The sequence below is a fragment of the Populus alba genome, chromosome 4, assembly GCF_005239225.2.
Source record: "Populus alba chromosome 4, ASM523922v2, whole genome shotgun sequence".
Lineage (NCBI taxonomy): Eukaryota > Viridiplantae > Streptophyta > Magnoliopsida > Malpighiales > Salicaceae > Populus > Populus alba.
The window spans coordinates 2,593,071-2,606,718 of NC_133287.1; the positions used below are offsets into that span (position 1 = coordinate 2,593,071).

The 13,648-nt window shown below is 33.0% G+C and overlaps 1 protein-coding gene across 1 annotated transcript; it reads right to left on the minus strand.

Moving 5' to 3' along the window:
- Positions 1-6,682: 6,682 nt before the first annotated feature.
- Positions 6,683-9,949, minus strand: LOC118042817 (BTB/POZ domain-containing protein At3g22104). The gene is made up of 3 exons (XM_035050539.2): positions 9,521-9,949; positions 7,861-8,961; positions 6,683-7,734 (listed from the first exon to the last, which is right to left on the minus strand). Exons 1-3 carry the CDS (start codon positions 9,581-9,583, stop codon positions 7,288-7,290), a joined length of 1,611 nt encoding a protein of 536 aa, XP_034906430.1. The 5' UTR covers positions 9,584-9,949; the 3' UTR covers positions 6,683-7,287.
- Between the last annotated feature and the right edge of the window lie 3,699 nt (positions 9,950-13,648).

Consider the following 13,648-nt stretch of genomic DNA (forward strand, 5'->3'; position numbering starts at 1 on the left):
TCCCCTAGATTTCTTAATTTTGTGTGTGTTTTGTAGATACTTATTTATAGGTAAAGTGACTTTGTCTCCAAACAGATCGGTTCCTCAATTTTTTTTATTTTATATATATATATATAAATTTTAACTTTTTTTATTTTTTGTATTTTGAATTTTTTTTGAAAATGACCTATTGATTGATTCAATAAAAAAAATCAATAATTTTAAAAATTGATGTGTTAGAAGTTAATTTGATAAAATTTTGAAAGAAACCAAAAATAGCAAAAAATAACGAAAACCTAAAAAATTATGTTCATAATATATTTGTATTATTCTTAGTATTTTTCAATGTCGTTTCAAAAGAATTTATTTTTTTAAAGTCTTTTAAACGCGATTGACCTTTAACACGTTAATTTTTAAAATAATTGATTTATTTTATTGAGTCAATATTGATTTTGCTCATTTTAAAAAAAAATTTAAAATAATTGATATTGCTTGTTTTTGAACGTGATTAGCTTTTAAAACGTCAATTTTTAAAATAATTAATTTATCTTATTGAGTCAACATTAATATTGCTCGTTTTTTTTTTTTAAAAAAAAAATTTTAAAAACCATAATTTGCAAAAAAAAAAAGTTGAGGAACCAATGTGTTTTAAGACAAAGTCACTTTATCTATAAATAGATGTCTATAACACACATAAAAAGAAAAAAAAATTTTAAAAAAGAATTGAGGGGAAGCAATATGGGAAGTCAAAAAGGAAAACCACAAAAAACCCTAAAAGAAACCTAAATCTATCTTCTTTGTATAGAAAGCTATCGCCCTGCTTTTGTTTTTTGAATTTTTAACTTCAAGCGTGTTTGGGAGTGTAGTTACTGTTATTTTTTAAAGTGTTTTTTACTTAGAAAAACATGTCAATAATATTTTTTTTTATTTTTAAAAAATTATTTTTGAAAATATTAAAAATATATTAATTCAAAGAAAAAAAAATTCAAATTTTTTTTGAAAGTGTTTTTGAAAAGGACTCCAAACACCTTCATATCCCAACTGTTACCCACGTTTCTTCTTCCTCACAAACCAAAGAGCCCCTCACTGTTATCTTCACCACTAGCCACCTCACTCTCCCCTCCATCTGCCAAAAGCAAACCAAAAACTGGCCCCCGCTCCCAGCTTTTTCCCTTTTCTTTTTCTTTTTCACCGAGCTTCCCCCATCTCCCAAAATCAACCAAACCTCTTCCTGTCATCTTCCCCTCTCCTAGTTGACCTATCGGCCTCCCTCTCCTAGCGAACACCAACAGACCACCACTTGGGCTCTCTTCCCATGATATGTCTTCCTTTATTTTTCTTGTCTCGGCCAAACCCAAACCAGTTCTCCAAGACCCGAACCAACGTCTCCCCGCTAACCGAACCAGGTCTCCATCTCAACCAATTGTCACCCAACACTCCCTTCTTCTCCACACCAAAGCCTTCAAACACCAGCAGATCCATCACCTTCCTCATTCAACCGGTTGCTATCCAACCCCCAGATCTGCCACCTACAGAAGAAGAGCAACAAAACGAACCGAGGAAGAGAGAAGGCAAAAAATTAAACAGATCTAAAAACGATTAAAATCAACTGCTTGTTGTGTTTTTTTTTTCTCTCAAGTTGTAGATTATGGTGAAAGCCACCACGAGCAGGGAAGGGAAGAGAAGAAGAAGTCAATCCAGATCCCCCTCGTTCCCTATTTTTTTCTAGCGGCAGTGCTTGAAACCACGCGCCACCACTGTTCCTGACACCTAGAAATTTCCACCATTGTTCCCGTGTTCAAGCAACTTTTTCCAAATAATTTTTTACCTTTGGAAGGTCCTTTTGTAATCTTTACATGTTGGCTGGAATATGTATTTACATTATTGTTAGCATTTTAAATTTTTGTGATTGGAAACTTGTAATTATAGGTGTGGAGTAAATTATAATAAAAAGAGAATGTGTTTGTTTTTGTATTTTTTTTATGTATGTTTTTTAATGTTAAAATAAAAAATCCAAAAAAAAAACTAAATGTTTTAATTTTCATATGGCTAGATCTTTCAAAAAAATATAAAAAATCATATTATATTTTACATGAAAATCCTAGAATATGTTTTTACATATATTTTAGAATTTAATAACAAGTTTATTAAAATCTTGAGAATTTACCTTATATTTCAAAAAATACCAAAAAATATTTTTTTTAAATCCAGAATTACAAATTTATACGCAAGACGTGTTTTTGTATTAGATAAAATGGTACTTTCATTTGTTTTCATAACAATGTAATAATAATTAGATTTTCTTTACCTGGTAAGATAAAGATATTTTTTACTAAGAAGAACTTTTATTTTGTTTTCATATCAACCTTAGAATAGTTAGATTTTCTTTACCTAATAAGAATAAGATCTTCTTATTGAGAATAATTTTTTTTTAATAAGTCATTAACAAGACAACTATCAAAAGATTTAAACTACATTTAAATTACAGAGCAGCTTACCTCAAGTAGGGTGCCCTAAAATGCTAATACATGTCTTAGTCACAACCAGTCCTTTACTCTCGAATCTCTGACAAAACTAGTACACCTGAGTTTCCTAGTGACCCTAGACCAAATACTTGTTAGCGAATCTAAAAAACAAACAACAATTCACCTCAACTTGCTAGGCCAAAACATAACCAAAGATCAAGCATAAAAGATGTAATAAAACTATAGCCATACTACTAAATTAGCTTTCCTATTAACTCCCTACTTGACTAAGTATTTCGCTACATTATTTTTTTTTTATTTGAACTTGTGTAAAATGTACAGAAAAAAGCACGCTACTTGCATTTAAAATATCATTAAAATGTCAAAGCATCATGGTTGCATGATATTTCTAAATTAATCCAAGTATTGGCATTGTATAAATCAAACTCTACAATCCGTTTTTAAAAGAAGTGTAACAATAATCAATATCTAATTGAAGAGTTTTAAAATATTAAAATCTCAATTACATTGGACTTCTTAATACTTGTAGAATATGAGAAAATACAAAGAAAACTATCATCGTGATCTTTTAGTACACCAACAATTTTAGAGGGAACTAGTTTGTCATTTACAAAGGCATTTATAGTCTACTTTACCTATCATGTCTGTCTTTGCAATCCAGATACAAAGTCTCTCAAAAATCCAGTTTGATTTGAATTTATAATCAAATCAAAATTCTCGATTACCTCCCGGATCTTCCAAAACAAATAATTAATAGAATGATTTTGAAAATCAAAATCAAATCCCATTATGCTTATAGACTTCAATCTCACTTCACACTCATTAAAGAAAAGTGATATATCATTAATATAATATGAATCATTTTTAGTTTTCTGCATGCCATAGGTATAATCATCTTTGTTTGTCCTTATTATATTTGTTGTGGAAAGCACATCACCACCATCAACGTTGGTAAAGGGAGAAGTTTTCATGGTATGCTAATTAACATCTAAAACCCTCCAATATCTTCCTAGAAATAGTAACTTCATAGCTATTCTTGTTATCTGTGAAAATAATATCTTCTATGGAAGATCTCTTATAAGAAGTGCTAATTCAAATTTTTGCCTTAGATAAATTCTCAAAAGAACTTGTAAAATTGTCCACACCAATCACTCAATCACGAGGAGCTATAATAGCTTGAAACTTTTCCTTTGTCTATGTCGATAATAGTGAACTAGCGATCTCAATCCAACAAAAGAAGTCAACAACATTATCTAATGCGCTCCAAGGCTTGGCATCATCAGAAAAACAATGATAAGATAGACTTCATGTAGTCTAAGGAGTATCTCATAGATTTAATGCCATCAAAAGTCAAAATAGCCCTTGATGCCTTAAGAAAACCTAGTTTGAGAAAAGATAAACCATAATTGGTTAAGTCTTTTGCCAAGGTAATTCACTCCTTTCAAAAAATATCTCCAACCAAACTGCGATTTAGACACTCTTTTGTATCATCTAAGGAAATTGCACACACATACCTTTGATCACAATTAAAAGTTTCTTCGAAAACCTCTACATAAGTTTGTTTGTCTCTTAGTTTTAATGCAGCTGATTCTACAAGTGATATCGTAATAGGTTTTTCTAATAACTTTGTCACTCAAACAGTCCTAGTAGGTTTTCTTTCCATTTGTCTCCCAAACTTGGCATAATTAGCATTAAGCTTGAAACTTCCATACCAATTCTCATTAAGAGATTTCATAATTGTATCCATGCTTAACTCCGATGCAATCTTGATAAAGCCAAATCCTTATCCTTTCTTATATCATTTTTTAGCAATGTAGAGGTCTAAAACGTTTCCAAAAACCAGAAACTATTTTCTCAAAACATTGGCATGCAACAACCCCGAATCATCCAAAATAAAAGTTTTTGACAATATTGATATTAAAAGCTCAGATGGTTGATAACTTATAACATGTGATGTTTGGTAAGCTAGATGATCAATAGCTAGTATCTAGAAAAGGTCTTCTTTAATGGACATGGAGACTCTTTGATAGTAAAGTTAGTTACTTTATAGAGAGAGAAATGCACTTATATTCCAGAAAGAGATGCTTTAAAAAAATATATGTAGTAAAGAATGAATAAACCTTTGGCTTGAAGGATTCATCATGTATTTATCGCACATGAATCATATCCTTTTATAGAGAGGAGAGGCCGGGATGTAATATTATGTTTGTGATATTTTGAATTATATTTTATTAAAAAAATTCAAAATAATTTTTATTAGGTTAATATAAAATATTGAGGGATCCGCGTGGGGTCTTGAAAAAATCTCTGGCGAGTGTTGGGCTCGGACCCATTAGAGATGAGAAATGGGTTCAAGCGTGTTGTTTGAACCCAAACATGTTGGGCTCGAGCGCGCTTCCAAGCTTAAATCCACGAGACATGTCACATCCACACTAGACGTATATCTTGCATAGGCTCGAGTTTCTTGCCCTAGCTCATGTCTTATAAGGAGTTGGGCTTGGGCAATAACCTAGGCTTCTTAGGTATTGGGTTCGGGCTACCATGTTTAATGGGTGTTCGTGAAAAAATAACAACTAACATTATTTATCAATGATTGTGTATGCATTGAACACAATGAATAGTTTCAAAATAAAAGAAGGGAACAAATTGGACTGTTCAGCATACAAGAAGGGAACGTAAATGGCTCCTTGGTTCAAACAAATTGGAAAGCTGAAAAGTGAAGAATTACCATCTTCAAAGAAGTTTTTTTTCTCCCTTTGAACCCCTGTTTTATGCTACATATATATTGCAATGGTGATATCAAGAATGTTGGTCCATGAAGCTCCGATGGTAGAAGAGAAGCATCTATCAATTATCATTCAACTTGCATTTAATGTGCATAAAAAAAAAAAAAAAGGACGTCCATCACTCCTTTGTTTTTCCTAAATTTACTACCCCTCTAACTTCAGCTCTCGCTCATTCTTCCCTTCTTTTTTCAAATCAAGTTCACTTGCTCATTGTTCATTATTATTATTATTATTAAAAAATAACAATCTCATTATACTAAAGAAATTACAATTTGTTTTGAGGGTCAAAATATTATTGAGTCACGGTGAAGTATCAAGATTAATTCCTTTTCAAGAAAGATTTTAAATAGATATGATAGAACTAAATGTTGATCAACCATTCTTGAACAGATACATTAAAAAAAAAATCTTAAATTCAAACCAACAACAAAATGAGAAATAAAAAGCAGAAAGGAAGGTTTTTTTTTTTTTTTTTTATAAAAAAAGGGGGATGGTACTGTAATTGTAATGGAGCTCAATATAAATAAAAGCATGGGACACCTTTGTTTTTACATTTGTCTTATACAAGAACAAAAATGTATGGCATGGTAAAACACCATGCCTTGGTTTTTGGAACTCCATAAATTAATCTGTCTTGTTTCTCCTGGGCTCTCAAGATTTTTGTTTGTGTAGTGAGCCCCGCAACTCGCATGCTATAAGCCGCACAGGTCGCTGTTGCAGTCCACTCTCACTATTCTTTAGAAACAGCCATTGATTCTTTGTTTAGGAAAGGACATGGATGCCTCCATCATCTTGGTTTGTTCAATAACCTACAAAAAGGGTATTAACCTTTTCTCACATAACTATGATATGAACATTGAATCTTTGATGTACGATGTATTAAACCATCATGACCATTATTCCACATTTTGTTTGGTTTGAAGCTGGTGGCGCCAGATCTCTGTTTGATAGGACAGGCTCACAAAAATCACAATTTTTAAACTATTCAAGAGTCATGATCATCTCTTATATTTTGTTTGGTTTTGGCCTTCTCCTTCTCTCCCGGCTTCTCTTTCCACTGTGAGCCTGGCTGCTACTGCTGCTGTTGCTCAGTGGAGACATGGGTGGTGAGTGGCCGGCGTTGATAGAGATGAGGGTGGCTGGCGTTGATTGATAGAATGTTGGATTCTTCACGGCCTGAACAAATGTGTTTAGGCTAGATTTTGTTCAAGAATATATTGTTTTAACAATCAAGTTTAATTAGGTAAACTGGTCACGGATTAATCCAATAGATCACCCAAATTTAACATGATCAATGTTCAAAATAGTTCAAAATCAAATCAAGTTCTAGTTTGCTAATACGAGACTCGGAGTCCCGAGTTTAATATCTATGCTTCAGCGACCTTCTTCTTCTTCTTCCCTGTTTTTTGCGCCTTAAACAGTTAGTCACCACCCTATTTACCTCTTGTGAGGAACTTAATATTGTGGTTTGTTGCCATTCTAATAAACTATGTGGCATGTTAATGATTCAAGTAGCATTATATTATCCAAAGGACAAGCAAATCTCAAGTTACTTTCTAGCATGATGGCTCATGCCTGGCATTACTATGAAATAGCACTGGTATTTGCTTAAAGTTGGATGGGTTCAAGACCTTCAAGCTTGCTTGATTTCAAAGAAGTGCTTTAGAAAAAAAATCAAAAGTATAGATTAAGGTGCAATGAGAATTGAACAATTTCCTCACCTTCACTTCGAGGATGCCAAAAGATCAAATTCCAGGTAGGCCAGTGGAAAAAGATAGTGCTTACATGTTTTGATAAATTCCCTGCAACATTTTCTTAGTGGTGGTGATGCCAAAGTCTTGTAGGAGGATTGTGCTGTCCTAATGCAGTTCAATTCACTCCCACTCTGCTAAATATGTGCTCTGCACCGAGCTTTGCTAGAGTGAAAGAAAGAAAGAAAGAAATGCCATATTTACATCAATCCAATTTTCATACTATATACACAATTAGCCAAGGCATAATGTGAAAATCACAAGAATCTTGAGGCCTGATTCCTATCATGAACAAAGTTTCGGCAATGATCTAGCCTTTCCAGGGCCATGCAATCTTGATTTTGTCACACTTGACATCTCCGAATGCATCATTGTACAAACTTTCTCCAATTCTGTCACCTTTTTCTGCATTCCTTGCAATCTGGTCTCAAGATTGTCAATCTCCTTTGAATGTCCATGTTTTCTTGCATAATTAAGGATTTGATCAAAGCCCTCTTGTTCCTCCATGGCATTGCTATGAAACTTCGATTGGCTTGAGACTTTGAAATGAGATAAGTGATTATGGATTAAGCTATTGAGCTTGGATTTCTGAGTAATGAAACTTTTGAGTGTTGATCTTGGTGGAAAGTTTGAGTTTTGAGCAAGGTGTTTGGAAGCTTCTGCCGAGAGCTTATCATGGTTGACAAAAGAACATAGTCTCATCTTTACCTCTTCACATAATTGAACATGGACCTGTGTTGACCCAAAGTCATTCCAAGCATTCCAAATTTGAAAAGAACACACATAGATTGGCTCAGACAAAATTTAGATATCTGTATGCTTTTTTGCTTTTTAAATGCCATAAGTTAACTAGCATACCTGGAGATACATGTCAATGGCTTGATAGAGTCTGTCACTGAATTCTCTAGCAGAATCTGGCAGAACCATTATCAATGCTGCAAACTTGGAAGGTTTCAGAAGGATATCTGGAGCTACTTCTATAAGGTACGAATCCATCAAGCTAGCAACCTTCCTCCGTTGATTTTGAGACATCGTTGAACCTTCAAGGAAAAATGCTTTAAAAAGCCTCAAAACTAAATTCACATCATACACATGATGGTTCCTGTGTGGAGATGGAACAAGTAGATGATCCAAAGTTGCTTGATCTAGCATTGAACCAACCAGACGCTCTAACTTGAGTGCATAAAAATTGCTTATATTTTTCAACCTTGAGACTGCTAGTAGAATATCAAATAAGCCTCTGCAAGAAAGAGAGCTCCTATCAAGCAGTGAAAGCAGATTGATTGCAAGCTCTGTGATTTTGCACTTCTCAGATTCTGTGACACTGAAATATCTCGATTTTAGGCGAAAAACAATGAACTTAAAAATGGTAGCATGATCTAGTTTCTGGGACATCATCATCCTGATTACTTTGTCAAATGAATTAACATTCAAAACCAAAAGATCTTCAAACCACCAAGTTGTTTGAGACCAGTTGTTTCTCATACTACAGGTGCTGCTTGTATCACATGAGAACTGAAAACTGGAATTGTTTGAAGAACATGTAAATGGGCTTGCCATAGTTGGCAAAGTAAGCCTCACAAGGCAATCCAAGACTTTATCAAGCAAAAATGAAGAATTTATAGTAGGAAGTAAATCTTGGCACAGTTTAAGGGCTTGTAGGAGCTCAGACCAAGTCCAGTAGTTGATCCCTTCAAGAAATTTCTCTGTCTGATCTACTAGATTAAGCTTTGCTGAGCTATTACTGCCCATCTCCATGTAATGAGCAGCATGGTTTAGCAGCACAATGTTAGAAGGAGTTATCTCAATGGTGCCATTGTTGTAGCAAAACCTTGCCATGAGCTCAAAACCATATGCTCCTCCTGGAAAGTTGTCAAATATTACTTTCAATTTTCTTGAACCATCAGTCAAATCACCAAATAATTTGCTGAGCCTATCTGAGAAGGATGAAAGAGTTTTCTGCAAAAATTTACACATAATATGACCACATGGTTAAAACAGAACATTTACCAAATTCCTGCAACAAAATGAGAAACGGAAAGTTGAAAACAAAGCAACAACAATTCAATGAAACTTTCCATGACCAAAGTAGGCAAAAAAACTAGAAAACCTGACAAAAAAACACCTTGTTCATTGGATCCTTCTAATCCCAAACAGCTACCGACAAGAGAAAGGCATTAAATGCATCAAACAGAACAGTGAAACACTACTCGAGGACATTGTTGAATCTTGCATTGGATGGAAACTACGGCACTGCGTTGCTGTCAGCATTAAATGGTGAAGAACCCATTACAATTTGTGGAAAAGAAACATGAAATTTGATGAAAAGCCCCACACCATCGGACAGTGGTTTTAGATTAGATAGACGAGAGGCAGGCAGGCAGGCAGCAGAGATATTTATTGAGCATCAGAAATAGTAGAAAATTCAGTGCAGAAACCACCACGAATATGGATAGAGAGACCTTTATAGACGCGAAAGGTAGGCAAGGCAAGGTAAAGCAAAGCGGATTGTTCTTACCTTGTCCACTAGGAAAATTTCTTCTCCATTGACATCAACTTCAAGAATGTAGCAAACTTCCATTGTTGGCCAAAAAAAAAAAAAAACAATGACAGGAACCCTCTCAAATCAGACTGCCATGCAATTGAAAAGGTCTTTTGCCTGAAAAAGAGGGACTTTTAAGCTTAATCCAAAAATGATAATTGAGATATGATTATGATTATGAAGAGAGCTCATTCTCTGAGAAGGGAAAGAGGAAAAGTGAAAAGTGGTGCCTTCGAATCTGCTGTTGCTTGGTCAATGTGCACAGAGACATTGTTTTTATAAGACGCAACGAGGCACTTTCAAAAAAAGAAGAAAATCAACCAAGACTTGGAGGAGACAACAGACAATTTGCAAGAAAATGGGAACAATGAACTATCTAGTTCGCTATAAAAGCTCTCACAACTTTGCATACTCCATGGCGACGGCTTTCATTACTGTAGCGACTACTGTCATCCTATTTTGCGTCAACTTTATTTGAGACATGACATGAAATATCTTCATTTTGTAGCTCCGACCTTTGTGATTTATACTTGGTATTAACTTTATTTGATACATTGAATCGGAAATTTTATGATTTAAAATTTAACCTTAACCTATTTTAATTTAAATTAGAAAAAAAGTATTGATAAACTCAGTACATCTAACATGTTGATTGATTAAATTCGTACAGGTCAACTTCGAAGATTTAAAAATATAAAATGATATTAGTTTTAATAAAAAATAATTGATTCAAAACTCAATTATATATTTTAATATAATAATCTCAACTATTTTTTTGAGTTAAACTCTAATTGGGTCTCACAACTATATATTTGGTAATTCGATACAACTGTGTAAGATAAAAATATTTACTATTTTTCATAGCATTATGATATTTTTATTTATTTACCTATTTTTTTATTAAAAAAAAACTTGAGGAATTATTTAAACAGTGGCGGACCCAAGAAGGAGCCAAGACTTACGCTCAAGAAACTACTCTCCAAATTTATTTTTCATAAGAATTTAACTGGACTCGAGCTACACAGACTTACACCCATTAAATCCATACTCATAGGATGCTACTTGCATTGCATCAAGCAACAAATACAGAGGACCGGTGATTGGCACTTGACAGTGTCAAAGTTTGGCACTTGACAGTGTCAAAGTTTTGCTAGTGGCATGGTGGATCGGTGGGGATGACCACGCACTTGGAGAAGCTCGAAACCCAAGGTAGTTTTTTTTTTTTTTTTTTTTTTTTTTCCTGAGTCTGACTTTCCTCATGGTTCATGGTGTTATTTTTATTTTGAATTCTCATGTGATAAATTCTACTCAACCTAATCACCGTCGCCTTTTTCCGTCACTTGCGCCGCCTATCCATGCAGTGGTTTGACTCCAAGAGCTGCATTTCTAGTGGATACTGGAGTCCCACATGAATAAAACAATGGAAGAAGCAGCTGGCCGGGATCCATAAATAAAATCAACTGGAAGCGCAGCACATATATACGTTTTCTCTAGTTCTATACATAAAATCCAGAAAATGATCCATTGCATGGAAATCGAAGACTGAACTGGGCTGCGGTGAAGCTGTGAGCTCCTTCCTCGGCAAGCCTTCATAAAAAACCCAGTTTGTCCAAATTTTCAGATACCTTCGTTGTTGACTCTGGTTTGTCCAATTTTCCATTAGGTAGGTTTGATACATGAGACTGATAGAAATTGACAAAAACAAATTCACTTTTATGCATTGTTATAAAATCTAAGTATAGCACAGCTCAATGATCTGATGAATCCGAAGTCTAGCCTGGTTTTCTTTTACTTATTTTGGTGGTTAATCTAGTTAAATTTAAATGATCTATTAGGTTAATCCATGCCTAAGATTAATTCAGTTAAATTTAAATGCAACTTGACTACATCTACTTAAAGAATTTTAAAAAAAAATTGTACAAAGCAAAGTTACTTCAATATTTTAATCAAACACTAGACTAGAGCAGACAGCTATGTTTTTATTGTTCAACCTCTTGATCTCTTGATATGAGACAATGTTCTCCCCTCCAGTACACCATCCTATCATGTCCAATCCAGTCCTCCATCAGCTCACCAAGTCCATATTCGTAGTCTATGTAGAGTGTCTGATATGATTTTATTAACTTATGTTTCTATCCATGCAAGAGTTAACCCATAAAAATCAAATCCAACTGCTGTTAGAAGCTTAGAACATAGGAAAGGGAAGATAAACAAGAATTTCTTTTTCCTTTTAGCTTTTTTTTGTGCGTAACAATCTGATCCATGACAAAAGACCAGCACTAAAAATCCCTGGAAGAACAGAGGAAACAGGGGAATATTAAATTTGAACCCCCAAGTTAGATCTTTACAGTTTCTAGATGAAACTCTATGCAGATAAGCACTTGTGCTGAGAATCAAAGTAATAAATAGCCATCGGTCGGGGAAAAGGCATCCTCATGTTTCCAGGGAGGCTCCTTTGGACAGAACATCGATCAGCTAATTTTGTTTATTCTGCCTTTCATTTGCCTTTCAGAAATTTGTTTCTTACAAAGTACAAACATAGGAATCTGTAGTTTGTGGGTGTTGATTGATAGAATGATTGAAATATATATATTATTGGTATGAAAATACAATTCCCTAAGAAAACCACCATTTTTGGAATGAAATCCATTATAATTATAATAATTGTAAAAAATGTAAAGGACATAGGTTATTATTATTATTATTATTATTGTAGATCTCTATTGTTAAACAAGACACAAAATAATTGTGGATTGCATTGTTCTCTTGTAGTGCAATTGTTATTGTTCCTAGGATGTGGAGAAGTATACCTTAGCCCTGTACTTTTAGATTCTTACATCTTTAGTTCATGTATTTTTATTGTTGACATTTCAACGCTGAATTTTATTTTTCTCACGTTTCAATCCCTATAAATTAAGAGGAGAGAGAAATTGCTAAAAAAATATATCAAAATTCCTAAAGTCTGTTTTTACTTACTTTTGAGACTAAGTATAGAGTATTTTGGAATTGAAAATAAAGTTATTGAGGTTTTTAGTGTTTTAAAAAAATAATTTAAGTTTAATTTGGAAAATAAAGTTATAGCCTTGTTCCTCTTACATTGTTCAAAAGATGTGAAAAGTTCAATCTGGTCATTCAAGTTTCATCTTTTATAGATTTGATCCCTTTTTTTCTTTTAAATTTTATATTTCAATTTTCAATTATAAAACTTTATATGTTTTAACTTAGATGTAGTAAGAGGACCGAAAAAGATGCCCGAAAAAAAGAGAAAGAAATGAGAAAAAGCTCTTGGATGGGGGCACAAATAACTATGATTTTTTTGCTGTTTACAGATTTATCTTTTAAGATTAGAACTCAATCAAAGTGGTTGTATACTAATTTGCGATCATAGTCATGTTTGGAGTGCGATTGTTGATTATTGTTCCATACAGATTCCACCTAGCAACAATATTCTGGATGCAAAGCGGTAGTATGAAAAATCACGGTTCTTTTTATTTTTTAAAAATATTTTTTAAAAAAATTTAATTTTTTTTTATTTAAAGTATTAAATATTAATGTAAAGTTATTTTTTTAAAATATTTTTAAATAAAAAATATTTTAAAAATAGTCATTATCACATTTTCAAACACACTCTAAAAAAATAATAAATTTTCAAGTTGACAATCATGCTCTCTCTCTCTCTCTTCTCTTCTTCTTTGGAAAATAGAATGAAAAATATCCGTAAGCTTTTTAGCTTTGGACTAGTGCCAATTCTTCTAACTCAGACACCCCGGGTTTTTTAAAAAAAAATGGCCCAAAAAATTTTAATTGATTAAAAAAGCCAGAATTTAAACCATTGCCGCAATTCAAATATCCATTTTAATTGTAATATAATTAATTTCAAATTGTAATATGAGGTCAAGTGTTTATGTGTGCATTTCTTATTTGCTTTTTATAATAAAAAGCAACTTTTCATTGTAGTTTTAAATTAGCATTAATAATTTCTTTTATGGTTTATCAGTTTTTTTTTCAATTTATTTTATTAAATGCATAATTATCCTTTTAGTTCTTAATTAAAAAAAAAAAGAAAACGATACTAGAAAACGCATCAGCAAATTCTAGCTGTGA

Bases quoted from the DNA above. Each gene is read 5' to 3' on its own strand.
- LOC118042817 (XM_035050539.2), bottom strand. From the start codon at position 9,583: ATGGAAGTTTGCTACATTCTTGAAGTTGATGTCAATGGAGAAGAAATT. The intron at 8,962-9,520 runs GTAAGAACAATC...AAATTTTTGCAG, and splicing joins AAATTTTCCTAGTGGACAAG to AAAACTCTTTCATCCTTCTC. The intron at 7,735-7,860 runs GTATGCTAGTTA...GGGTCAACACAG, and splicing joins CCATTGACATGTATCTCCAG to GTCCATGTTCAATTATGTGA.